Here is a 27,543-nt window from a genome sequence, read left to right on the forward strand (position 1 = left end):
CACTTTAATCTGCCATGGGATTCATCTTGCTCAACTAAGGAAAAAACTAAGGGAAATAATGTAAGAGCCCTTAAATAGCAATGAGACATCTTTATGAAAATACTACCAATTGGACTCTCTTATTTACGAGATACTGAAACATTTCTATCATATGGAGTTCAGTGAGGCACATTTAGGTTGTCTGCTTCCTGTTTATCTAGTACTTGAAAAAAAAGTCCCATAAGTATTAAAGTTCTTAAAAATCATGCTCATGAATGCTTTGTTTAGAAACATGTACTTGAAAAAAATGAATGGTATGTCGTAAACAGAATGGAAGTTGCCCACAAAAGAAAACGATTTGACAGATGCTAACATCTGTGAACATGGATTTTCTACAAATGCCCTTTCCCTCTTGAGCCGCAATAAACACTAATTTAAAATGTCTTGTGTAACACAGGCTTTGGTTTTCCTGAAGGTAAACACAATGGTGACCTCAATTCAAATTTGCCTACCTTGAAACGTTAGCAATAGCATTGGACCCATTATCTTTACTCAGATAAAGAACTTGCAATAAATTCAATGGTGTTTGTGTTAAGATAGGTATAAAAAGGTAAAGGTAAAGGGACCCCTGACCATTAGGTCCAGTCGTGACCGACTCTGGGGTTGCGCGCTCATCTCGCATTATTGGCCGAGGGAGCCGGCGTATAGCTTCCAGGTCATGTGGCTAGCATGACAAAGCTGCTTCTGGCAAACCAGAGCAGCACATGGAAACGCCATTTACCTTCCCGCTGTAGCGGTTCCTATTTATCTACTTGCATTTTGACGTGCTTTCGAACTGCTAGGTTGGCAGGAGCTGGGACCAAGCAACGGGAGCTCACCCCGTCACAGGGATTCGAACCGCTGACCTTCTGATCAGCAAGCCCTAGGCTCAGTGGTTTAACCACAGCGCCACCTGGGTCCCTAAGATAGGTATAAGTAGATACATAAAAGTTCAGCACGGAAAAGCAAAAACTGTAAAGAAGCTTATGAATAATTCACATCTGAATCAGCTAAGTCTGATGTAGTCTACGTACCACTGTACAAACAAAATTGCTTTACAGAAACTCATTAAAAGTTGCTGGAGCATAATCACTCCTACTGAAATATTGCATAATTCAAATTTAAAAAATTAAATTTTGCTCATTACCTACATCCTTTAGATCTAATCTAAACAACTAAGCACTTCACACTATTATATTAATTACTGACAGGCACAGGTGGGCTAAGATACACAATGTTGTGTTTAAAGCAGGCTGCAGCTTTTTCTTAGGTAAAGGTAAAGGGACCCTGACCATTAGGTCCAGTCGTGACCGACTCTGGGGTTGCGCGCTCATCTCGCATTATTGGCCGAGGGAGCCGGCGTATAGCTTCCAGGTCATGTGGCCAGCATTTCAAAGCCGCTTCTGGCAAACCAGAGCAGCACATGGAAACGCCATTTACCTTCCCACTGTAGCGGTCCCTATTTATCTACTTGCATTTTGACGTGCTTTCGAACTGCTATGTTGGCAGGAGCTGGGACCAAGCTACGGGAGCTCACCCTGTCACAGGGATTCGAACCGCCAACCTTCTGATCAGCAAGCCCTAGGCTCGGTGGTTTAACCCACAGTGCCACCTGGGTCCCCTAGCTTTTTCTTAATCCCTGCAAAACAACATGGGTGCTTCTTACACCCACCAAGTTACACCAGAACACACACAACACATTAAGAAATCATATACAGTAGTTGGAAGGGATCACAAGGGTCATCTAGTCCAACCCCCTGCAAGGCAGAAATCTTTTGCCCAACATGGGGCTGAAACCCCAAACCCTAAGTTAAAAGTCTCGTGTTCTACCTACTGAGCTATCCCTCTGAACGCTAGGGAAGAAGGCTTGGATTCCCCAAGGCTATTTCTAAAGCAAGGGTGCACAACTCTTGGCTGGGTGTGAATGCTAGTCGTTGTTTCTAGTAGCTGCAACGCTCAGTTTTCTAATTTCTCACTCCACTGGATAAAAGTATATCCTTATTGCCTTCTGTCTGTATGTATGGTTATAAGAACCTACCCAAGCCATGCCACTGAGGCTGCATCTTAACACATGACATAGACACCCTTTTCAAGCAAGCATAATCTGCTACTCTATATTGCTGGTGGCTTTTGTCAAATATGCCATTCAAGTGGCAAAATTTACTGGGGGCTTTCTCTCTTAATCACCAAAATTAATTTTGTGTCTGCCAAAAGAGACTGTATTTGTGAAATAAGTACAAATCTGAGTGTGCTGTATTAACCTGTCCTGAAACATCTTAGGGAGATTTTCCCCTTTTATGGTACCTAAGTTGAAGAGTAATCTTTACAACTGTTTTTTAAAACTTTATTTCTATACTGAACCCCTGTTAATTGAAACAACAGAATACCTGATGAACTACCATTTCAGAGTAGTTGGAAAATCAAAAACACAAATATGCATAATCCAACCTTCACTACAATATCATGATGGGGTACAGTAAAATTAATTGCAAAGTGCAACAATATAAAAAATTAATGAAGCAGTTAAAACAGTAAATACATTCAGCCACATGAAACTGAAGAGTGAAAATTGATATCAATCTGGGCTGACAATTCACAACCCATAAAAACTTGAGAAACCTGTATCTTAACTTGGTACTGAAATGCAAAAAAGAATCCGTGCCAAACATGTGAGCATGTTTAAGAGTGCCGGGTAACGGGGCTGTTGGCATATGACTGTTGGAGAGATTCCCAGAGAGTAACATAACCTTAAGGCCGAGAAAAATATTAGCCACCTGTGCTCTAGACAATGAAGGTACAGTAATTTGAATAGTCGTATCTTGCCAACTGCAGGACCTCCATACACACTGCCCAGGCTTGTGCCCCAGAGAGGTCACTACATTGCTGCTAACACAAAGGTAGTAGTAGTAGTAGTAGTAGTAGTAATAATAATAATAATAATAATAATATATTATTTGTACCCCGCCCATCTGACTGGGTTTCCCCAGCCACTCTGAGCGGCTTCCAACAAAGATTAAAATACATTAAAATGTCACACATTAAAAACTTTCCTAAACAGGTATGACTTCAATCCCAGGGGGTGCACTCCACTGTCTCTTGAGACGTGTGGCAGAGCAAGCTGATCGGGTGCCTGGGGCGGTGTGCGTGCCCTGTGCCCAGGGGTGGGGCCAGCCGCCCGTGGGGGCACCGCGGGGCCTCAGAGGAGTCTGCCTGCCTCCTCCCACTCAGCCGCCCTACAGCTGAGGGGGAGGCAACAGATGGACTGTTTGGGGCAGTGTGGAGCCTGTGGGCGCTCAAGCCACCGCAACATTCCCAGGAGAGACACGTGGCTTGGGCATGTTGCAGGCCCCACGGTGAGTGCCGACTGGCATTATGTCACCCCCCTCAGTGGGGACACCCGGGGTGGACCGCACCCACCGCACCCCCTTGTTATGCCCCTGCTTCAGACAGGCAGATCTGCCAAAAACAACAATAATTTGGAAGCACTCTGATTTTCTAACAAATACCTGTATGGCAGACTAACTACAAATTAACCCTTTCATCCCAACTGAAATAAGCTGAGACAAACTGGTATTTGACTTTGCCGGGGGACTATGAAAACAGACACCTTACTCAGAGCAAGAAAATATTAGAAAACCAAAGTTATGTATGGTGCCAACAGTACAAAAACTGAAACAGTGAATTAGATTTTTCACCCTTCAAGTGTCAACAATCTACATTTCTTTCCCATGTTTCCATCAACAGTATCTATGTGCCACTGCAAGCTGGTGGATTTCTTCTTTCAAGGTACTTTTTACAAGCTGTGTCCAATTGCTTTCGGGTAAACAGAAATTAAGCTCATTTGTATCTGACAGAGGAGGAGGTGAGAATGAGAGTGAGAAAAGAAACTGTACCTACTATGTACCCTTTGATTAAGCATCACCTCTCTCCTCCCCCAACCTTATACTGACTACAACATTAATGTCTCACAACAAATATAACTGATCTGTAGAACTGATCTGTAGAAAGGAATTTATGATCTCAAAACAGAGATGATGTATGTACTTTTGTAACCCAAAAATCTTTAATAAAAACAATTTTAAAAAAGAAGAGTTCTGTTATAGGGAGACCTTGGATGAGCCAAGTTCTCTCAATATCAGCTTCCTATGCACAAAAAAGTTTGTTCTACAAAAAACTATAAGAAGATTAAGAAGAAACTGAGAGCATTAATAGGGTAATAACTAATATCATATGAGAACAACAATTTGAGAATAACATGAGAAACATAATGAGACTGCAAATTTAATACAGCTACTTGATAAGTAAAATGTCCTGGTTTCTTAAGTAATTGCAGTCTCCAGGCAGGATTGGATGAGATCAGCTGCTGCCAGCCAGTGAATATTCAATATTAAGCTAAATGGACCAATGGCCTGAAACAGTCCCCTGTGTTCCAAACTGTAGTTTGGCATCACAAGCATTATTATAAAGATACAAATAACTGGGTAATTACATGGCTCACTACAAGAAAATTAGTTAGACAATTCAAACTCATGACAGATTTTGGCTATGGGCTGCAAATGATGAATAAGTTTTCCAGTCCTGCTCTTTTACTTAAAAAAAAGAGCACCTTGTTTTTAGCTAAAAGGTAGGATTGTTCTAGGCTTCATAAAAAACTCAGGACCACCTGATCAACATGTTCAGTCTAGCTTGTCTTATAATTTGACTGTTCCCATCAATGCTGAGACTCACACTAGGCCAATTTCTAATACTCACCTAACATTTGGCAGGTCTGAATTTAACAATGGTGCAGTGTTCTCGGAAGTGTTGTTTTTCTGAAGATGACACCTTAAACCATCTTTAGCAGGCAAATAATAGACCCTTTGAACAACCACTTGGACCTGGATTCCTCTCCCTCCAGCTCTTCCTTGTGTCTCGACAATATCAAGAAGAGAGTCGCTTATGGGAGTAACTGCAAAGGGAGATAATTTGGGCTCATTGTTGCTATCCGTATGCACAGACTTCGAAGTCTTCATATTGAGACAGGGGACCTGGCAAAAAAGGCATAAACCAAATCATTGTACAGATTGCATGAAAACATACAGGAAAGAAAGGTTTTGCTTACCACAAATTCCCATCCTTCTAGCACAGAGGTGGGCAACGTGTGGTCCAGAGACCCACCTCATTTTATATTCCCCCAATCCTCAACATCTCCTGAAGCTAGCCTAATATTTCATCTCATCAGAGCTCCTTTCTTTCTGTTCATTTCCCCCTTATTGTTCCCGGCGGCGTCCCCCCAGCAGCAATAACTGTCTGAGAACAAATTGGCAGGGGTCTTACATATAATATAATAAAATAATAATAATAATAATTTATTTATACCCCGCCCATCTGGCTGGGTTTCCCCAGCCACTCTGGGCGGCTTCCAACAGAAAAATGAAATAAAATAATCTATTAAACATTAAAAGCCTCCCTAAACAGGGCTGCCTTCAGATGTCTTCTAAAAATCTGGTAGCTGTTTTTCTCTTTGACATCTGATGGGAGGGCGTTCCACAGGGTGGGTGCCACTACTGAGAAGGCCCTCTGCCTGGTTCCCTGCAACTTGGCTTCTCACAACGAGGGAACCGCCAGAAGGCCCTCGGTACTGGACCTTAGTGTCCGAGCAGAATGATGTGGGTGGAGACGCTCCTTCAGGTAACATATCTGTGTTTGAGTAAAAAATGTGTGTGAGGTAGACATGGTGAAAACTGAAGCAGGACAATCTTTATTCTGAATTAGTTCATCTAGATGACAAACTGGTGAAAGAAATGGCAGTAGCTTTCTCAAAGCAATTTCTTCTTTTGTGTCTTAATAAAGCCATGTGAAGGGGAGCGTTTTCTGCTTGGCCAGTTCTTTCCTAGGAAAGCACAGATAATCTCCCTCTGATGAGGTTGAAGACTGAATCTACCAACCAAGAGGAGATAAGCTGGATGTTCCAGCCTTTGTACTCCTATAATAGCGGCAGGGCATCTTTTCTTTTTCTTTCTATCTAGGGCTGCATTCCCTTGGGGAACAAACATGGTAACAGAAAAAACAGAACCGCAGTCACAAAAAAATAAGGCTACAATCCTATACAAACACTAGGGAAGCCGACTCCTGACCACAGTGGGTCTTACTTTTCAATAAACATGAATAGATTGTACTTTGAGATCTATAACAAACACAAATAACTGATAATATGGAGACAACAAATCCCTATTTGTCCGCCCTCCCAAATTCCTTTTCAACATGAATCTATAGGTGCAGATCAGCCTAAACCTTAACCACAAGTGGACAGACTGCCCCGTCTTTACTCTGAAAAGAACAGAAGATACGTAAATAAAAATATCTTTTGCTCTTGGGAAAGCAGAGCCCAATGCTTATTCTAGAAGTAATCTCATTTGAGTATGTCTTCAGTTTGATCCTCCACATCCAAAGGCAGGACCTTTGGGCATAAGATCCACTTTATAATGCCTGCTGTATGTGTGAAGAAACTCAGAGATTCTCCAAGCGTAAGTGAAGCTCACTAACAGAACCTTCTTAAGAGGAGGTTCAGGTGAGGAAACATTAACTAAGAGTTCAAAAGGACAGATTAGAGCCATGACCACCCAGTTCAAGTTTCATATAGGAACTAGTGGAATTCAGCCCGTTAAAATAAACGGGCGCTAGAACAGATTTTATTGTTTTTTAGTGTGCAAAGCAAAGAGGAACGGGTGTGCAGCCCCGGCGAAGCGGCGGCTGTGGGAGGGGCTAGCCGCCCCCCCACGCGCCGCCGCCACAGAAAGAGGCCGAATTGCGGCCTTCTTCTGGGCGCCCACTGCCCAACTGGGCTCAGCGGAGCGCCCCAACGAAGCGGCGGCTGTGGGAGGGGCTAGCCGGCCCCCCCCACGTGCCGCCGCCACAGAGAGAGGCCGAATTGCGGCCTTCTTCTGGGCGCCCGCTGCCCAGCTGGGCTCAGCGGAGCGCCCCAACGAAGCGACGGCTGTGGGAGGGGCTAGCCGGCCCCCCCCACGTGCCGCCGCCGCCACAGAGAGAGGCCGAATTGCAGCCTTCTTCTGGGCGCCCGCTGCCCAGCTGGGCTCAGCGGAGCGCCCCAACGAAGCGGCGGCTGTGGGAGGGGCTAGCCGCCTCCCCCCACGCGCCGCCGCCACAGAAAGAGCACCCAGACTAAGCGGATTAAACGGTAGGCAGGGGGGGGAGCGTGCGCGTGTGCGCGTTCTGTCTCTCCGTCCAATCCGTGTCTCTGGGGTACATGCGCAGTACCCCAGGGACACACGGGACAACTGGACGCAGGGACACTTGCATATTATTATATAGGATGCTGTGGACTTCTCCATGTGTTGTGCACTGTTGTACACTATGTGTTTCCCCACCTTCCCTGCCACTAAAGGTAAGATGGAAAATGCTGCACAATGACATCAGAACACATTGCATGTTTTACTAGAGCTTATGGACAGGGAGGATGGGAACACCACTGGCTTGTTGTTTGACAACATGTAGCTATCCCTTTAGAAAGGCTGGTAAATTTAAGTAGCTGAGCAGCAAATCAAACGAAAAGTAATCTGCTAAATATATGACAGCAATACCACTCAAGACAGTAGTGAGGCTAAAGCAAAGTATCTGATCAGTTCAGTGTGTCAACATGTGGGGGAAATCTTGATTGTAAAATATTAATATTATTCACTAGCAAACTCTAAATCTTGCTTAAATGAAGGCTATAGAGAGCACATGAGTGTTCTTGCATGCACTGTTTGAAAATATCTGTTCATCAACTCGCTACAAAGTGTTAAGTTGTAAAATAAAACATTACCTGGTTAACTGCAGATGTTTGAGGCAAATCGCCTTTTATGGTGGAAAAATTGAATACCCAAGCCAAAGATATCTTTCTTTTAATAAGCAATGGTTCTTGAAGATGTTGCCTTTCCATCTCTGTTTGTTCTTTAATAACTTTCTGACTGAAGTAAGTATTCATGATAACTGGAATGCTATCATTTGGAAGAAGAAGTCTTTGCCTGAAAAACAGAATCATGGCTATCTCATTTACTGTAACAAGTTAGAGCTGTAGACTACTAAGCAAACCTATAATCATGAATTAGAATCTGCTTCAGAAGTATACACAGATTCCTTTCCTACAGTCTTTTAAAATAATTTTTTACTAACAAATTAATTTTAGCATACAGTTTGAAGATTATGATTATTATTATTGCTGAAATGGCAATACTAATACAGTGCTATGGACTAAATGACTAATTTTGTGGCTAATTAGATTAAATTTATTGACCAGCCATGCATTATGGGTTTACAAAGTTCTGTTAGTCCTGAACTGGACTGTCATAGAAGCATAAAATATTAGGTTATGTGTTGTAAACATTTGATATATTGGTTTAATAGTCAATTTTTTAAAAGGGCAGATTTGTGCATTAATCTGGACCAATATATGATTTAGCCTCATTAATTCTCCATTACAAGCTTTTGAAAAATATGGTACAACTGAGCAGTTCGATGTGTATCATGTGCTTTTCAACACCACCATCACCACCACCACCACCACCACCAACGAGTCCACTCCCATACTTGGCTATGCAGAAGCGGTAGCACAACACCCCAGGGTCCACAACAGAAACACTCCTCCCATTTTTATGCTGGAAGGTTGCTCTGCCTGCTTTGCTAAACAATAATCAGCACAGCTGCTTTGATATAGAGGAGAATATATTATAAAACACCTGCTTTGTTGAAGGGGAGGGGCCATCACTGGTTTCCTTACTTCCAAGTAAAGAATGTGGACAAGATCTGTGGAAGTATGAGATCTATCACTGTATACTTGATCCTTGATTATGTCAGCTACACGGGGAATAGCCAAGTAAGACAAGAGTGTAGTAAATGCTTCATCCCTCTCTAAAGGATAATATATTTGCACCCATAGTTAAGATGGCTGTCTCCCATTCATGGTGAAAACACGTTTGATTTGGCTGCACCGCCTGCACCAGTATTGAGAAACAGCTTGCCCCATGAAGTTCATATAACTTCCTTTCTGATTGCTTCTACTAGCTTGTGAAGACATCCCCCACACTCCACAGGCTTTTTACTTACTAGATTGACATTATTTCATTGAAGACTGTTTTATCTGCTATGCTTGTCTTGTTACACTTTCACTGTAGCTGTATTTTACTATTATGAGTAATACATGTGTATTGAAAAGGCACAGTATAAACCTTTATAATAAATAATAAAAGTTTCAGCGTGAACTCCTAGCAACCAGCATAGCTTATTATTTACTATTGGCTTTTCCCTTTATTCTATCCCCTTTGTCTTGCATAAAATGACAAGAGTTATTAGGATGCAAGCCTAAGGAAACAGACATGACATGCCTACTTCATATAATGTATGAAAATACTGCTTATGCATTCATAAGTTTGTTTATTCCGTTTGATTTATTAAATTTCTATAGTGCCCTTATTCCGAGGATTACAGGGTGGTTTATAATATAAAAACATAAATATAGTGTTTTTACAGTATAAAAACACAAACATAATATAGGAACAAAGAAAAATAGTATCACCACTATCCCAGCACAGTTTAATAAGCCATAGATTGTTTAATTAGCCAAAGGCCTGGAAGAGGAATGTTTTTGCTTGGCTTCTAAAGATATGTAATGCATGCGACAAGCAAGGCTTCCTGGGGACAGGGCCAGCTCTAGGGGTAGTATGGGTGGCGCAGGACGCCGGCTCAGTAGGGGGGCACCGCGCAGCAGAACCGCACGGAAACTGTGCTGCACGCTGCGCCCACCCACCAGCCGCAGCAAGAAATGGAGCGGGGCGTGGGCACCGGAGCGATCTCCGCACCATGGCGCCAGGGCGCCCGACGTGCTTGAGACGGCCCTGCCTGGGGACAGCATTCCACGGACGGGGAGCCACTGCAGAAGAGGCCCGTTCTCATGTTGCCACCCTCTTGACCTCTCATGGAGGCGGCACATGAAGAAGGGCTTCAGATGGTGATCAAATGGTGCAGGTCAGTTTATGTAGGGAGAGGTGGTCCTTAAGGTTTTGTGGCCCTGAGATGTTTAAGGCTTTATAGGTCAAAACCAGTACTTTGAATTGGATCCAGAAACTAATTGGCAGCCAATTGCTTCCTTTTCTGCTTGAGTTAGGTTTGGTGAGTGTCGCAGATGGTGACTATTCACTTGTTTGAATAAACATAGAACTTTGTTTGCAGAGACTGCTAAAACTACAGGCATATGATGGGGAAAGCATGGCAAAGCTTTCATGTAGTTAACTAAGTAGTGCAGCAGTAGCAAAATCAAACAGGTTGAGACATTGCTGAACTATATTTACATTCTGTTACTGCACTTACTTTCCAGGGTTTTTAATTAGTTCCTCCTATTCATTACCTGGGGTGTGTGGAAAATTGTGAGGCTCAGTCATACAGAAACTGCCTGACTACGGTAAATGAAACAATGATGGGAACATCACTCCAGGTTTGTCATTACAGGGCACACTTTCTTTTTGGGTTCTGTCGAAACCTAGTTCACAGCATAGTAATGGTGTCTGCAGATCAGAGTGGCTAACATTCCATATGCACTGGAAAATTATGGTAGGTACTTTTTAATGTAAAGCCACTTGTATATTAGTAGAACAATTCTGAACCAAACTGAAATCGACAAGTGATAAGAAGGGGTTGCATCCAGCCCTGTTCTATAAAAAGTAAGCCTGCTGAAATTAATGCACATGGATTAATCATGCCCACCAATTTAAATAGGTCTACTTTGAGTAGAAGTAGCACTAGATATAATCAAAGGGATCTGCCCCATCTGCTGCCTATCTTGTTGATGCAAGGTGGCAGTCTTCCTATGAATCCTGAAGGTGGTGTTGACCAGTTTCAAATATATCCTTCATAGGCAAATTTGTAGCCAGACAACTACAGACACTAAATGACACTGATTATCTAGATCAATTTCAATTTACTGTTCAGCATTGAAGCAGTTCTGGTAGCTCCAGCGAATGACCTAATACAAGGAAATATATATACTTTTAGTCTTGCCTTGTTATTTCTCTTGGACCTCAAAGAGTCTTTTGATATCATGGTATACTACTGGATTGACTGTCCAGAATGGGAAATGCCATGTTCTAGCAGTTCTGATCCTCTCTGGATGGTTGTTCCAGAAGGTGGTACATGGCACCTATTGCTTTGCCCTAAGTTGTGCGATTGAGTGCTCCTATATACTATCTATATGAAACTGCTTAGGTCATTGAAGGATTTGGGGTGATATGAAGGCCACTCTAGAGAAGATAGAAGTGTTGTTGATAGTTTGTCTGACCTAGGAGGTGGTAGTCAGCCTATGCTGGAGAGTGCTGTACTTCCTCTGAAGAATAACTATTGCAGGCTGGAAATGCTCTTAACTCCAGCCTTGTCTGTAGAGATCCAGCAGGCACCCATGACATGAAGCACCTTTAATTCAGGCTGATGACCCAGCTGCAACCTTCTTGGCTAGAGATGTTCTAACCTCAGAAATCCATGCTTGGAATAACATCTCACCCGGAGTGCTGCAATGCATTATATGAAGGGCTGCCTTTGATAACTATTCAGAAACTACCGGTACATTTGGTTCAAAATACTGCAGCTAGATAGCCAACTGGGACTGAGTGAAGGGTCCATAATGGAAGTTTTAACACAACTACAGTACATTTACTCCTGGGCATTTCTATGCACAATTCAACATGCCAGTTTCTAAAACCCAAAGTTGTTTGAGAACTAACTACTTAAAAGAATGGCTGGCTGTTCTACCAGAAAATTACAGGACACACAAACCAGCAATATATTGATTGGGCAGGTGAAAATATTATGGCAATTTGTGGTGGCACACAGCATAGTGGGACAGGACATGATAAGCCATGTGGTCACAAGAGAAGGATTTTAGAATTACAGGAAAAGACTTGGGATGTGTGAATGGGGGGCATGAATTAGGCACTCATTTCAGATTGTCAGCACACCAAGATCCAGATATTCATAAGCAAATATTAGTGAAATGTAAATCAGAAAGTGACAAGCGAATCATTTTCAACATGACACACACTTACCAGGGAACCAATGCTCTTTAGCCACTGGCAGAGAACTGCCAAGCTGTGTATTAACGTTATATCTTTTGTACAGGTGCCTGCTCTCAACTAAATGACATGCAATGCCAAGAAATAGAGGCCAATATAAAACAGACACATATTTTTCCTGATTATCATTTACAATTATACTTATTGTTCCCCATCATGGCATTAATCCAGTGCTCTCTAGAGCAGAAAAAAGCTTGGATAGAACTAGAACACATAAGCCACCTTTGAGAAACAACTGCCTGCTGTTTGACATTATTTTTATCAGGAGTGCTTGTGTAAACAGTTGCTACAACAGTTATTAGCAGAAATCAGATCTTCTTCCTTGTCTATGCATTCTCCCAAAATGTTCCATGGCTAGAGCATGCTCAGACTTAATGGTCTTGAAGGTAGCATGTATGTGCTAGTTGTGAACTGTTGGAAATGGTGGTTTACTTTCTAACACATACACAAAGTACTTTTTAAATTTTAAATGCATTTTAAATATTTTAAAGTATTTTTTAAAAATTATATACTGCCTATATAGCTGGGTTCTTGTATCTGCTATCAATAAAGCCATTGGTTTTCTGGACAGCTCCATCCCCTATAGCATGAACAGTTGTTTGTACACTATTGGGATTTCACAAAGGGATATGATATGGTTAGCCTGTATAATATAATTACAGAATTTGGGTCCTTGTTAACTCCCAATTCCCCATATCAGATAAGAAATGAACAACAATACACTTTGAAATACAACAAGTAAAGAAAATAAAGCAGTTGTAATTTCATTGGAGATCTGAAGTAAGATGGTGCTCACTGAGGCAGACAAATTCCATGGTTTTAAGTTTGGTAATAAGTTGGTCTGAATAGAGACATTGGATTCTTATCTCATTATACATGATAAAGCTATTTTAGCCAACTCACCCCTTGCTTTTTCCTGTAAGACCAATTGCAGTCGTTAACAGTCGTCAACAGGTTCACCACACCTATTAGCCAATCACCATTCCCACCACCCTTCTGAGTAATACCCCTCCCCACCCTCCCACTATATATAAGGGTGTGGTGATTTCTGTTTCAATGTATCTGAAGAAGTGTGCATGCACACGAAAGCTCATACTAGTGAAAAACTTAGTTGGTCTCCAAGGTGCTACTGGAATGATTTTTTTCTATTTTATTTTTATTTTGTTTCGACAGCAGACCAACACGGCTACCTACCTGTAACTAGAATTAAGCTGAAGTTATTCTCAAGTGTTGGCAAATTCCACAACACAAAGTAAAGGCAAAACTAATACCGAAATTCTGTCCTCATGTAACCCCACTGAATTTAGCAAGTCCCCCTCCTTTTTTTCTTTGCTAAGAGCAAGAACAGCCATTGCACACTACAAAGTAAAGACTAATTTGCCATGTTTACTTTTCTCCCAGTTTTGTGGAGTTCAAGATATATCTCAAATACATTTCAATGTGCATTGTTTTTTTTAAAATTTTTATTTTAAATCTTACTGCCAAGCTGTAGCACTCTTTGCCAGGTTCCTGCACAAAGAAAACTTTATTGCCAACTTTAATCACTTGAGAATTATTTGGAGCTCATAATGAAAATATTGGAAGGCTTAACCAGTCCTTCAGTACTGCAGTTATTTCAAATTCCCAGAAGCTTCATTGTTCATATACTTCATATTACTGTTTAACTCCAAAACAGAAACACTTCAGAATGCCCCGAGAATTGGGTTTTTTTTTATTACACACAGGAAACAGAGAAGAAGGCAAAGGCTGTGATCAGGTCAACTGTTAATTCAAGCATATTTAGCAATTGGAAACTAAACTCAATTCTAGTTGGAGGAGAACTAAAAACAAAAAAGATCTCTCATTCTCATGTAATTAGTTATACTCTTGTAAGTAAAGAATATTATCTATGTGTTTTACATGCTTAATCAGAGGCTGGGAACCTGTGAGCCACATCCAGCTCACAGCCAAGTTCCTGATTGAGTATGGTGACAATGAACTTTGATTAATGACTTCCCTGTTTCAGAGATCCATAATTTTTTTTAGAGGATGAAGTGTAGACAGTCAAAATATAGCAATTAGGAACAGGTTCATTATAAATATTCGACGATAATATTCCCAGAGTATCAAAAAGTTACATAAATTAGTTTTTAACACATTACAAAAAAATTGTTCAGATATTGTTGGGGTGAAGCAACGACAGAGATAAAAGTGGTGGCTCCATCCACCATTGTCCCTGGCCCCTGATTTGACTTTCCCTAGGAAAAGAGTACTTAAATAATCAAGCAGAGGTAAGAACATGATAAAACTACTGCTGAATCAGACCAATGGCCCATCTACTCCAGGATTTTGTTCCCAGTGGCCAACCAGATGCCTATGGAAAGTCCACAAGCAGCACAACACTCTCCTACTCACGTTCCCAAGAAAGTAGTATTCAGCAGGATATTGCCTCCAATACTGATGGTATTATAACCAGTAGGACTAATAGTCACTGGTTGCCTTAATTTTCCATGAATTTGTCTAATCTTCTTTTAAATCTTCCCAACAAAACCAATTAAGCAATCTTTCTATCCAGCTGCATTTTGAGAGAGAGAAATCATATGGGCATAACTATTAGCATGAAATAGCTTTATAAGAGCAGACTTGAAGCTTATGGCACCTTCATTATATGGCTTCCAGAGAATGCTGAAGATGCACCTCTTTACCCTGGTTTCTGACACTTGAGGGGCATTTTTTTAAAAAAGGATCTGCATTAATTCTATGATTGCAAGTTGTTTGAAATTGTTTTTAAGGTTGTAACCTGCCCTGGGACCTTAGAGAGAAGGGTGGTAAGTAATCAAGCAAAGCTGAAATAAATGTGAAGGGTACTTAGCACCACATTTAATCAAGAGAAGATTTATTGCCTTCCTATGAAATGTTAGAGGGTGCAGAATAAAGATTGTCAAAGGATTAGATTTGGTTTGAGCATTACAGTACCAACCCCTAATCCTAGGACTTAAGTGAGGGCTCCTTTCTTGCATTATTAACATCCTAATTGCTATATACAACACTTCTTAAAAACATTATCTGTTTGTCTGCTCAAAGCAGTTCTAACATGATGACCATGACAGGCTCTGGGCAAAGATGAGAGATCCTGTGCAGACCATATCAGTATCCAATTCCTGCTGGATGCTTGCCAGAAGAGCAATATTACAGCCTTGGTGGAGACTGTCGGCTCCCTTGGCCTTAGGGCTAATTTTGAAATATACTACAGATGCTGATGAATAGGAAAGGGGTATGTTAGGACTGAAAAGCAAACAAGATTAATGAAAGAAAAACTCTTAATTTATGTCACACTGAACCCACACAGAACTCTTTATTTGAGCTCAGTTTTTGACACATCTGGCCTCTTACTGATTTCATGAACCAGTGACTAGGTATTTTAGCAGAAGTATAGACTCCTATAATTTATTTCAAAACAACAAGTACAATTAACTGTCGTTGGCATCTGTCTGTCTCAAGAGATGGTGGAGTGCACCTCTGGGGGTGAAGCTAGCAGCACCAAAGTGACCTCCCCAGAATGCAAGCCTGGGCAGTGTATGTAGAAGGGCCCTGGGCTGCCCAAATGACAAGATTCCCCTCTCACCCTTGTTCATGTAGTCCAAAGGAAAGCAGAGCAAGACATTTTGCACCAAAAGACTGCAGGAGTTGCCAGAAGGCGGAGTACAAGGCGCCATCCACCCGTCTTAGGGACTCCACTCCAGATTTTTGTAGGGTTTACTTCTTAGCCTTTTCTTCTCCTGAAGATATTCCGCAAGGCCAGTCCACTTCCGAGTGGGCCAGTGTTACAAGCAGACTACATGGTCTCTTGCTCACAAAGGGTGCTGGATCTTGCCCCCACATCACCAGGAGAGCCCCTGGGGGCGTGGCGTAGGCAATTTAACCAATTGCGTAGGCAATTTAACCAATTTAATGAAGTCTAGTAATTGCAGAACACCAACAGGAGAGCAGAAATAAACTATTTCGAGTGTTTGCACACAAACAGGGCTGTGTGTGTCATGTAGGCTTCCCAAGTTTTCTTCCACACAATACCTAGTAGTAGCCCCCAAACCAATGTTTTTATGGAAGGGAGAAGCACTAAAAACAACAACACCAGCCTACAGCATTTTCCCACTCACAAGTGTAGATTTACAACTTGCTTCATGCTACTGGTGTACTGAATGCCTTAATGCAGAATTGTCACCCTTGGAGCTAAATATTAAATCTTTATCTTTACAGAATGCAAAAGAGTTCTCTTGTGTACTTTAAAGTTTTATGTGCCTGTGCTGGATAACAGAAATGATGGAACAGAATGTAGGGGAAAAAATCAAGTAGAAAAATGAGCTTTGCTTTTAGTAAATAAATATATAGTTCTGCAATTATTTTTATTCTCTGCATGAGTAAATTCTACATTTGTAAGTTCTGTCTCTCGGGCTATGAGCCTCGCCTGTACTCTTGACTTCAGTGAAATGCAACTGGAGAGAAGGTCAACTTCCTCAGGCCATGAAGATTCAGAGACATTGAGATAAGACTCTACTGACAAGAGAACAAAACCAGAAACCAAATAGATGCATAGAATTTTCAAAGATACTTGCATTCATTTATGGAGTAGAAAGAGACATTTTAATGTAGATAAATTCACTGCTCTCAAAGTTCTAGAATTAAGAGAACAATTCTATAGTCACTTTAGTTAACCTACAAATAGAGTAATTAATGTTAATCCTGCAACTGAATCTTTTCTAAGCCAAAAATTTGCTTCTGTATCCCCTTTTTTGGGGGGCGGAAGGCCATACTGAATTCTCTTTTCCTCCTCTGCCTCTGGCCTGGTGACACCTCTTGACCCAGTAGAGAAAGACACCATCATAATCCTTTACCTCCTATGCTGTTTGATTCCACTATCAAGGGGAAGGATGTTCCAGTCCCTATTATCAGACAGGTTAGTATTACAGGGACAGTTTTGGCTTTACAAAACTCACACTTTCTGTTTACCTGCCAGTAGACCAGGGGCTGAAAAGTAATTTAATATGAAGGCAACTACCATCCATTTACCTGTGAGTAAGCCACCATGGGTTACTCACTGTGTACTCACGCTGTGGGTTAAACCACAGAGCCTAGGGCTTGCCGATCAGAAGGTCGGTGGTTCAAATCCCCGTGGCGGGGTGAGCTCCCGTTGCTCAGTCCCGGCTCCTGCAGTTAAAGTGCAAGTAGATCAGCGTTTCTCAACCGCTGTTCCACGGCACACTAGTGTGCCGCGAGACGCTGGCTGGTGTGCCGCGACGTGCGGCGACGAGAAGGGCGATTTGCTGCCTTGTCATGTGCCTGGCGGCCGCCATTGCATAGCACTGACCCACCGGAAAGGAAGCCGGCCGGGTCACGACGCGGGGCGAGCGCAGCTCTCAACAGCCACCACCATGGCCTTGGACGTGAGAGGCGGCCGGCGGGTGCTGCTGCTGTTTGTCTCGCTCTCGCTCCTCTTGCTGGCGGCGTCCGGGGCTTGGTCGGCGCGAGGCCGTGGGCCGACAAGCAGAACAGCCTCCGGAGGGCAGCCAGCGGCGTCTACGAGGGAGTGAGCGGCCTCTTCGGCGAGGAGCACGTGCGCGCCCTGCAGAAGGTGAGGCGCCTGGCCTGGACTAGGAGGGGCAGGCCCGTTGCTCCCGGGGGGTCGTGCGGGTTCCAATGGATATTTTTAAAATAAACATCATATTATGTTTCACAGAGAATCACTAACATCTAACTCTCAATGGGTCTAACTTTGAGGCTCTCTAGTCCTTACAACTTAATTAAATTTTCTGTTTTAGTATCGGTATAGTAGATTTTGGGATGCTAATTATTGCCAAGCAATTCACTCTCAGCTCCAGCCGATTAGTAATATGGTGCTGTATCCTCAAGAACACACTTACCGTGTCCTGTGGGATCACAGTAATGAGGTCCCCATCCTGAAAGGCTGCCAGTGGCTGTCGCTTTACCCCTGGAGAACTTGGGATCAATTTAGGACTAACAAATTCTCCATGGTTTGATATCAAATTGGGCTTGGTCAAAGCAAGCTATATTCTAAACAAAAACATTCAGGAGCATGATGTGGTCTAGATTGCCTCCCGCCAACTCTGCAAACCACACAAGTCCTTGAACTCATCCTCACCACCTTCCCTTCTTGTTTATCAAGTGGCAATAGAAAAGTCTCACTTAAAATTTATCTGACAGGTCACCTCCCTCTCTGGCACTTTGTACAGAGGTATTATCAATATATGATGAATGCCACATTTGCAGTAGCCTTTACTTTATATATAGTCAATATAGGCACAGAGTTAAATTTTTTAACCTTTTTAATGGTGGTGTGCCTCGTGATTTTTTTCATGGAACAAGTGTGCCTTTGCCCAAAAAAGGTTGAAAAACACTGAAGTAGATAAATGAAGTAGAAGTAAATAAATACAGTAGGTACCGCTACAGCGGGAAGGTAAATGGCGTTTCCATGTGCTGCTCTGGTTTGCCAGAAGTGGCTTTGTCATACTGGCCACATGACATGGAAGCTGTACACCGGCTCCCTCAGCCAATAATGCGAGATGAGCGCGCAATCCCAAAGTCGGTCATGGCTGGACCTAATGGTCAGGGGTCTCTTTACCTTTTAAGCCACCTGAACTAAGCAGGACTTAATTCTGAGTAGACATGGTTAGGACTGCATTGTATGAGGTTAAAACTCAGTTAAGGAATAAAGTCTTAAATCTAAAGAGGAAGCTTTCCTTCACATCATATATATGTTTTCATAATCCACAATCAACATTTATGTCCAAAACATTTATGTCCCAACCATAAATGTACACATACAGCAGTACAGCACAGAGCAGTGCACTAAACCAGTAATTCTGGGAAGGTTTGGATCAGGGATCAGTGGCCAAGGATGAAGGGAGATGGAATACAACAACATAGAGGGTCACCAGTTCCCCATCCCAAGCATAGATGACTCTGTTGCTGTATTTACACTGACTGAAAACAAAATAATCCCTACAATATTATTCAAATCCATGGCAATCACAATAGTAGCTTAATTTTCAGTTTCTAGAACAGCAGATAAAAGTGGTTCCAAAAGAATGAAAACCATTTTGCCTTCTCAGCCTTTACAACTTTTCATGTGATACTAGCAATAAAAAATGTAAATGCGGATGTGCCCCAGATCAGATTCCATAGAAATGCAAGGTTGGATATCAGTATGTGAACAGATTTGTTCTTCTATTGTCTGTATATGTTCAATTTGTGATCTTTGGATATTACATAAAGATAGTGTCTTAAACCATCAGTCAAGCACCAGAGCTCGTATTATTATTTCAAACAAATGACGCAATGGAACAGCATGCTTTCAATCACACATTCCACTACAAAGGAATTGTGCATAATTATTTGGTGCTATAACAACAAGATGAAGGTTAACTTTACAATTACATGAAAAGAAAGTATTGTTAAAATGTTTTCAGTGATCAATTCAAAATCACATTTTAGATTAAAAACTGTTACTTAATTCTTCATATATTACACACACGTACACGTCCTATATTCTTAGTTCAATCTCAACATAGGCAAAATATCCAGATCAGGCATCCCCAAACTGCGGCCTTCCAGATGTTTTGGCCTACAACTCCCATGATCCCTAGCTAAGAGGACCAGTGGTCAGGGATGATGAGAATTGTAGTCTAAAACATCTGGAGGGCCGAAGTTTGGGGATGCCTGATCCAGATGATTTGGTTCCCCCCTCTCTTTCTCTCATTAGCTATGGTTGGATGCAACACTAAAGTGATAAACCAGCGGTGGCTAGCAGTTCAGGGATTTTACCCAGACCTCCAAACAATTTTTTCCAGCCCCTCCAAAAACCCACATTTTGGCAGAAGTGGCAGAAAGAAAGAAAATTAAAGTAGGCACACTAGCAGTATGGAAGGAGAGGTCTAAACCCTGATGGAAATGCAAATCATGCCCCCACCATCAATAATTTGATGAGTGGGAACAGATGATAACCCCCTTCCTCAACTATTCTGCATGTGTATGCCTGAGTGTTGTCTATGTGATACACATCCACTTCCAGAGCCCTTGGGGCAAAAGATTAGCCACTCAGTCACAGCAACTGGAGGGAGGGGGCAGAATGCCAGTTTTATCTAGCTCAGCATTATCTACACAGACAGGCAGCAGCTCTCCAGAGTTTCAGGAAAACCTTTTTCCCAGCCCTACTCAGAAACACCAGGGACTGAACTTGGGACATGATAGGCAAATTAGACTGCACACAAGCTGCAATCTAACCAGAGTGGCTGCCTTGCTGTTTCATACAAACCAGTGCATGTATGTTTCTTCCAAACAAACCGGGAAGCTTAAAACAAATCTTGGTTGTTTGTTTGCTGGTTCAGATGCAACACTAAGCTAGATGCTCCATTATTTGTTTCTCCAACTGGAGGAAGAGAGGAGCAAAGCAGCAGAGCACAAGTTGCATGCAGCTCATGGACAGACTGATTGGTTTAACCATGCTTTACGGCCTCTCTGAGTTGCGATCAGGTGCCCTGGACTCTCAATGCATTTTCTGTTCTTCCACCATGTGAACAATCATAAACATTTTCACCCTCGTTCCTGGAGGATGATTTGTTCCAAACTGAAAACTATTCAGCTCCGTTTGGCTTTCCTGTCGCAATCAGTTAAAAAGATGCTTTGCCACCTTTTTTAAGGTTTTCAGTGCTTCACACGGTCCATAATTAAATATAGAACTTGCTGCCACAGAAAGAAGTGATGGCCACCAACTTGGATGGCTTTAAAAGAGGACTGGATGAATAAATTCATGGAGGATAAGGCTATCAATGGCTACTAGTCATGATGGTTATGTTCTGCCTCTACAGTCACAGCCAATAATATTTCTAAATATGGAAGCCACAGAAATGGACTCTTGAGTTCAAGTTCTACTTGCCAGTGTCCCACAGGCATCTGGCTGGCCTCTGTGGGAACAGGATCCGATATACGAAAAAGTTGTTTACACCTTGTATGAATTGTTATCCAAGAGCTTCACCTAACAATCATGTGTTTTCTCAGGGTCACTTTAGAAAAGGGATCCCCAGACTATGGCCCATGGGCTGGATATGGCCCAAAGGGCTGATTTATCCAGTCCGTGGCGACCCTTGCCGTCTGCTGCCGCGACCTGTGGCAACCCTCCCCGTCCGCTGCCAAGGCCCGCTCTTAACGGTGCAGCACGGCGTGGCTACCCACTTCCGGGTCGCAGGAACACTGGAAATAGCTTGTGCGCATGCGCAAATGTCATTTCCAGCGCACTTCCGGGTCGGAGGAGGCCCATGCGCACAAGCTATTTCCGGTGCTCCTGTGACCCGGAAGTGCGCCAGAAATAGCGTGTGCGCACGCGTATGGGCGCGTGCTTCCGTGCCCTCTGGCCTGCCGTGCAATCAGCGCTGCAGACACCAGCCCGAAGCCCGGTAAGTTTGGAGACCCCTGCTTTAGAAGAATAACAGAAGAATAGTGCAGGCACAAGGTTAAAGGTAACACACTTTTTTTTGGATGTGTGCTGTAATTGTTAATTATTCTTTCGGTTTTTTGAATATTTAAATATACAAAATTGAATATAAAAAATGGGGAAACAGCAGCCTTACTTTGCTCACATTTTGAGTTGCAACATAGTAAAACACAATATTTAAAAGGAGTCAGCTACCATGAATAAAGAGCACTTGCGCACCGCCATGAGATCTTTTGATGAAGGGTGGTATATAAATCTAATAAATACAATTAGTAAAAATAATAATCTCTTAGATTTCAGAAGCTGAAAACCTTTATCTCTAAGCCTTTACACATGAACATGATACTCATACTAGCACTTTTAAAAAGCTAACCCGATAAACTAAAAAGCAGCCATGTTGAAATTTGTTTTAATGTATTTTGACATGCTACTCAAACAGAGCTTATGAAGAAAAGTTGAAATTTTCTGAGAGTATCATACAATAGAACTATGAGTTGACCTCTGGCACAGAACATAAATGAACTCATTCACCTCTGTGGGTTTCCCCCTCTTTTTCCCCAGGATTCTGTTCTCCCAGGGAGTTGCTCATTTTAGTCAGTTATGGTACTTGGAAGAAGGCAGACAGCCAAACTGCAAACACAATGACTGGATTGAGTTCTTAAGCAAATACACAAGAATGGCATTCAATCTCTTACAAGAGGAATAATTTTCATCATAACTGTAACAAGAAACCTGGTCTAAAGCAAGGGTAGGTCATCCCTTAAAACAGATATTTTGTTTTTTAGCAAAAAAAACCCAAAACTTTTATCTGATGATAACCCAAACATTTATCTCACAGCAAGTAAGTGGAGCAGGAGCCAGCAATTTTATCTGTTAAATGGTTGGGAATAGGCTAGCGTCAAAGAATGGGTCACGGTAATAGTGGAGAAAATTACATTAGGGAGGTTCTATAAGAACTCACCTAATATTGAAAACAACAGCACCCTACACCCAAAGCAGATTCTACATTAACAAATAAGGGAAAAAACTGATCAAGATTCCTCTCATTCTCCACCCTACTACTCTGGTGTGTTTTGTTCCTTTTTATAGTTTGTAAGCCTGAGGGAAAGGTCTGACTCTCATTTTTATTTTGATGGGAGAAGTATTCATCTGAAAAGAAGAATAAAAGTACAGTATAATAAAAAAAAAGTTAGCGTTATAATGGAGACTTACAGAAAACAGACAAAATTTCTCATAGAGGATCAGGACATTCTGAAAGCTTTGACTTATAAAAGCAGTTGTCCTGAGGAAGAGTCCTCAGGGAACGTCCTCCCACCCCCCAAAAAAGATTTTAAAAATACAGTGGTACCTCAGTTTAAGTACACAATTGGTTCCGGAAGTCTGTACTTAACCTGAAGTGAACTTTCCCATTGAAAGTAATGGAAAGTGGATTAATCCGTTCCAGACGGTCCGCGGAGTACTTAACCTGAAGCGTACTTAACCTGAAGTGAACTTTCCCATTGAAAGTAATGAAAAGTGGATTAATCCGTTCCGGACGGGTCCGCGGAGTACGTACTTAAACTGAAAGTATTCAAACCGAAGCGTACTTAAACCGAGGTATGACTGTAGTTATAGCTGCAGAAGCCTCCTACTGCAATATTAGTTGCTGACAATACCTAGGATTCTCAAAGTTCAGGGATTTATTGTCACTAGCAGAATATACTTTTAAAGTCTACTACAGTAGTCACCACCAGTCTGAAGCTCAACATAAAAAAACTAAGATCATGGCCACTGGTCCCATCACCTCTTGGCAAATAGAAGGGGAAGAAATGGAGGCAGTGAGAGATTTTACTTTCTTGGTTTCCATGATCACTGCAGATCACATTGCTTCTTGGGAGAAAAGCAATGACAAACCTAGACAGCATCTTAAAAAGCAGAGACATCACCTTGCCGACAAAGGTCCGTATAGTTAAAGCTATGGTTTTCCCAGTAGTGATGTGTGGGAGTGAGAGCTGGACCATAAAGAAGGCTGATCACTGAAGAATTGATCCTTTTGAATTATGGTGCTGGAGGAGACTCTTGAGAGTCCCATGGACTGCAAGAAGATCAAACCTATCCATTCTGAAGGAAATCAGCCCTGAGTGCTCCCTGGAAGGACAGATCCTAAAGCTGAGGCTCCAATACTTTGGCCACCTCATGAGAAGAGAAGACTCCCTGGAAAAGACCCTGATGTTGGGAAAGATGGAGGGCACAAGGAGAAGGGGACAACAGAGGATGAGATGGTTGGACAGTGTTCTCGAAGCCACCAACATGAGTTTAACCAAACTGTGGGGCAGTGGAAGACAGGAGTGCCTGGCGTGCTCTGGTCCATGGGGTCACGAAGAGTCGGACATGACTAAACGACAACAACTAGTTACCACCAGCAGGACTTAATCTTGTGATTCCCACCCCCCCTCATCTTACAAAATAAAAGTCTGAGTACAAGCAGGCTGGACAGGTGGATGAGATGATCTAGAGCAATTTACCACTGCCTCTATGCCTCTCTTCCTTTACTCTTTGCTCCCCCATGTCTATATTTTGATTGTAAACTCCTTGGTGTAGTGATTTGTTAAATCAGTAGTACTTGGTATGGCAGTATGCACATAAATGACACTTTATTTACACTAAATAGAATAGGGTGGGGGCGCCAAGCCTATTTTGAGCTAAAATGAAATATTCTCCCTTTCTGAAGCACACACACAGACACACATTTTGAGACTTCAGAAACTTGACTTCAATTTCTTGGTGCATCTGGTGAAAGCCGCCACTCACAACTCCAACCCCACCCTGAGGAACAGATTATGAAACCTCTGTGAGGGGGGTGAGTGATGGGCTTATCACCCCTAAATGGAGGACACACTTCAGGGGACCCACTGGGAAAGAAGGGGAGATAGGGAGCTTAGAGAGTCTGGAGAAATCAGAGGTAGGCTGGGGGAGGACTGATCAAGCGCTTCCTGGCCCTATTTTTTGTCCCACAGCTCAGGAATAAGGAATTACAGAAGTCCTCCTGGAAATTCCTAGGTGAATGCTTCGCTGGTCTAGGTTCCCTAATAAGACTAAAAACAGTGATGGGGTGGGGAGAAGAAGAAAACAACAGTCTTCTTTCTCATTCCTCTATGTTAAAGTTTTTTGTTTGCTTTTCAAATAAGAATGTTGCTAACAAATGGCTTTGGAAGAGGTCTCACTGAGACATGCCTGTTCCAAGGCAGGAAACATACTTGTTAGATGAGGAAGTCCACCCTCACCCAGGAAGTTAGTGTCCTTTTCCTGCCTTCTGTTGACCCAGAGAAGGGGACTTCCCAATCCTTTCAGCATGTTTTGCTGCTCCTGGTAGAGAATATATATATATAGTATGGGCATTTATTTCATTTGTTTATCAGAGAGGGAGTTCAATTATAGATAACAATTTATATTTAAAACTCTCCATTCTCAAATATCCCACAAGGACTATAACACGTATGATTAGGGGTGAGGGATTTGCCGATTAACTATTCCAATATTCTAACTAAATAAACACATTTGGAAGGAATGTATTCCTGCTTGACACAATTTTAAGCTGTGCTCGTACAATCCAGGTTCAGAATGTAAAAATCTGCAAGATTTTCAATGTACAGTACGCATGTTAAGAGTGAACAAACACTTTCATCACAGACATTTTAGATAAAGTATTCCAAGTACAACCACAAGAATACCACTACCAGCACACATCAACACATTAGTTCCCATTCCTGCTATAACAATTTCAACCTCTTTCTGCAAAACAAATCACGTGTAGCAACAGCTTTCCAAATGAAAGATTTGCTAACACTGGAATGTTCCTGCTCATCCTGGCTTTTCACTTCTAAACTCAACAGAAATGTTATGCATTTCAAAACTATGCCTGCAAGCACAGTACAGATAAAAGTGACTTTATTGTGGCTGTTCACTACATTTAAAAGTAGGTTTTTTTTAAACTTCTATTTACATATAAACTGGGATGTTCTTTGAATACAGACTGTACCCATCATAGGATGAAACATCTAAATATCATTTCTGACATTTGGCTTATGACTTACGCTCCTCCTCAATGAACTGTGGAACAAATTCCAAACACCGCACTGACATTGACAAGACAGCATGTTCTTTCTATATTAAAAACATTGCATAGTCTTGTAAAGAATGCTAAATGCCTTAACAGAAAATGCTTTGAACCAAGGGCTTTCCTACACTAAACACTACTCACTGCTTGAAAAGCTTCACTTTGTGTGGACAATAATGATTTCTTTCTGTTACCTAAGAACAGAGATCAAATCATTTCACTACAAATAAACTTTTACCTGAAATTTGACTGAAGGCTAAAATGTCATTCTACTCAACGACACGTTTTAACATATTGCAGAAAATCTTAGAAATGATTAGTATTAATATTTATTTACAAATTGATGTTCATATGGAAGAAGAGTTTGTAACAATGCAGAACACACAATGCAATACAAACATTAATTGGGAACTCCTAGATGGAGCATATGTTCATATATGTACATACATGATGACCATGTACTACTAGGCAAATACCATTGGCTGTGTTCACGCACAATGGTTTACTATGGATATGCATATACTTTCCTCCTTTCCAAATGTGGCTTGTCTAAGCAACACACAACACGATTCTCGGTTTGAATGCAACATTAAGCCACAGATTACTGTTTGTTGCTCACATACAAACTAGAATAATAATAAAGTATGAGTAATCTCCACATTCACAATAAACCATTAACTATTGTTTAAGATGCAGCCAATAAAAGCATCAACTAATAAGTTTAATTTGACTCTAAAAAGCTATCAAGTGTGATATAGTTCTTGAGGTAAAGTTCAGGAAGACCGCCTCTATAGTATTTGGTCAACATATATGTCTGCTTTAGAATCTATGTGCATTTGGAATTTTTCCTTTGAAATGAAAGTGACTACTACCATTCATATTACAAATTCTCTTTTTTATTTTTGCATAAACCCAACATATGATCCATGAGGTTCAAAACGGCTTCTTAAAACGTGAATCAAATATTGGTAGACTATACAATTTCCAAACAAGTTTTTTGGATCTATGGGTGATATCCAACTAAATCACATATTGAAATCAACGGACTTTAGTAACTTGTCCATTGATTCCATTGACTTTACTCTGACTTAATTTGGAAATCACCTTCTTATTTACATCTTTAAAGCCACTATGATCTACTGTTAACAGCTGAAGTGCCTTTTACAAGGTCTTAACAATGTTTTTTTGGGGGGAGGGGACAAACAGCAAAGGGCAGTAATGTCAGAAAAACAATTTGCTTTCCAAATACTAAAAATAGATAAAGAAATAACTCAAACTGTGAAATGTCGGTCAGCAAGCATTTTATGCTAAGCAAAACAGCCTCCCCCCACCTTGCTAAAAATAAAATTGTATGTTACTGCAATACTTTTCAGTCGCTTCAGCCAAGAACTCCAAAACCTCCCTGAAACTAACCTCAGCTGGATAACTTGCTTGTGTACTATGAGTCAGCAGTTCTCAACATTTCTGGAAATTCCTCAGTGTTAACTCCTCCCATATAGCAGGAAACTGCAGATCCAATTCAGTGTATACCAGGAAACACACAAAGATTTGCACATTTCACTGGAGCCACATAAGCATTAGATTACATTTTTGGGCAGTTACCAACCATGCTGCTTTCAGTGATTCGCTTTGTTGCAGAAAAATACCGTGTTTCTCATATTATAAGACATGTCTTATATTTATTTTTTCCTCCAAAAAAACACACTATGGCTTATTTTTAAGGGATGTCTTATTTTTTTCCTCCTCCTCCTGCCGCGGCCGGCATTGCTGCTGCACCTATCACTATGTCTTATTTTCGGGGTATGGCTTATATTCCTCGAATGCTTAAAAATCCTGCTATGGCTTATTTT

General features: G+C 41.6%; 1 protein-coding gene across 4 annotated transcripts in view; it reads right to left on the minus strand.

Moving 5' to 3' along the window:
• SPIDR (scaffold protein involved in DNA repair) overlaps window positions 1-27,543 on the minus strand; it is a 170,876-nt gene that overhangs the window by 53,227 nt on the left and 90,106 nt on the right. For all 4 annotated transcript variants that reach the window (XM_035126455.2, XM_035126454.2, XM_035126458.2 and 1 more), the window contains 2 exons: window positions 7,823-8,024; window positions 4,771-5,045 (listed from right to left, as the gene is read on the minus strand). In XM_035126455.2, the coding sequence (XP_034982346.2) occupies window positions 4,771-5,045; window positions 7,823-8,024 (477 nt within the window). The remainder of the gene's footprint in view (window positions 1-4,770; window positions 5,046-7,822; window positions 8,025-27,543) is intronic.

The sequence above is a fragment of the Zootoca vivipara genome, chromosome 8 (assembly GCF_963506605.1).
Source record: "Zootoca vivipara chromosome 8, rZooViv1.1, whole genome shotgun sequence".
Lineage (NCBI taxonomy): Eukaryota > Metazoa > Chordata > Lepidosauria > Squamata > Lacertidae > Zootoca > Zootoca vivipara.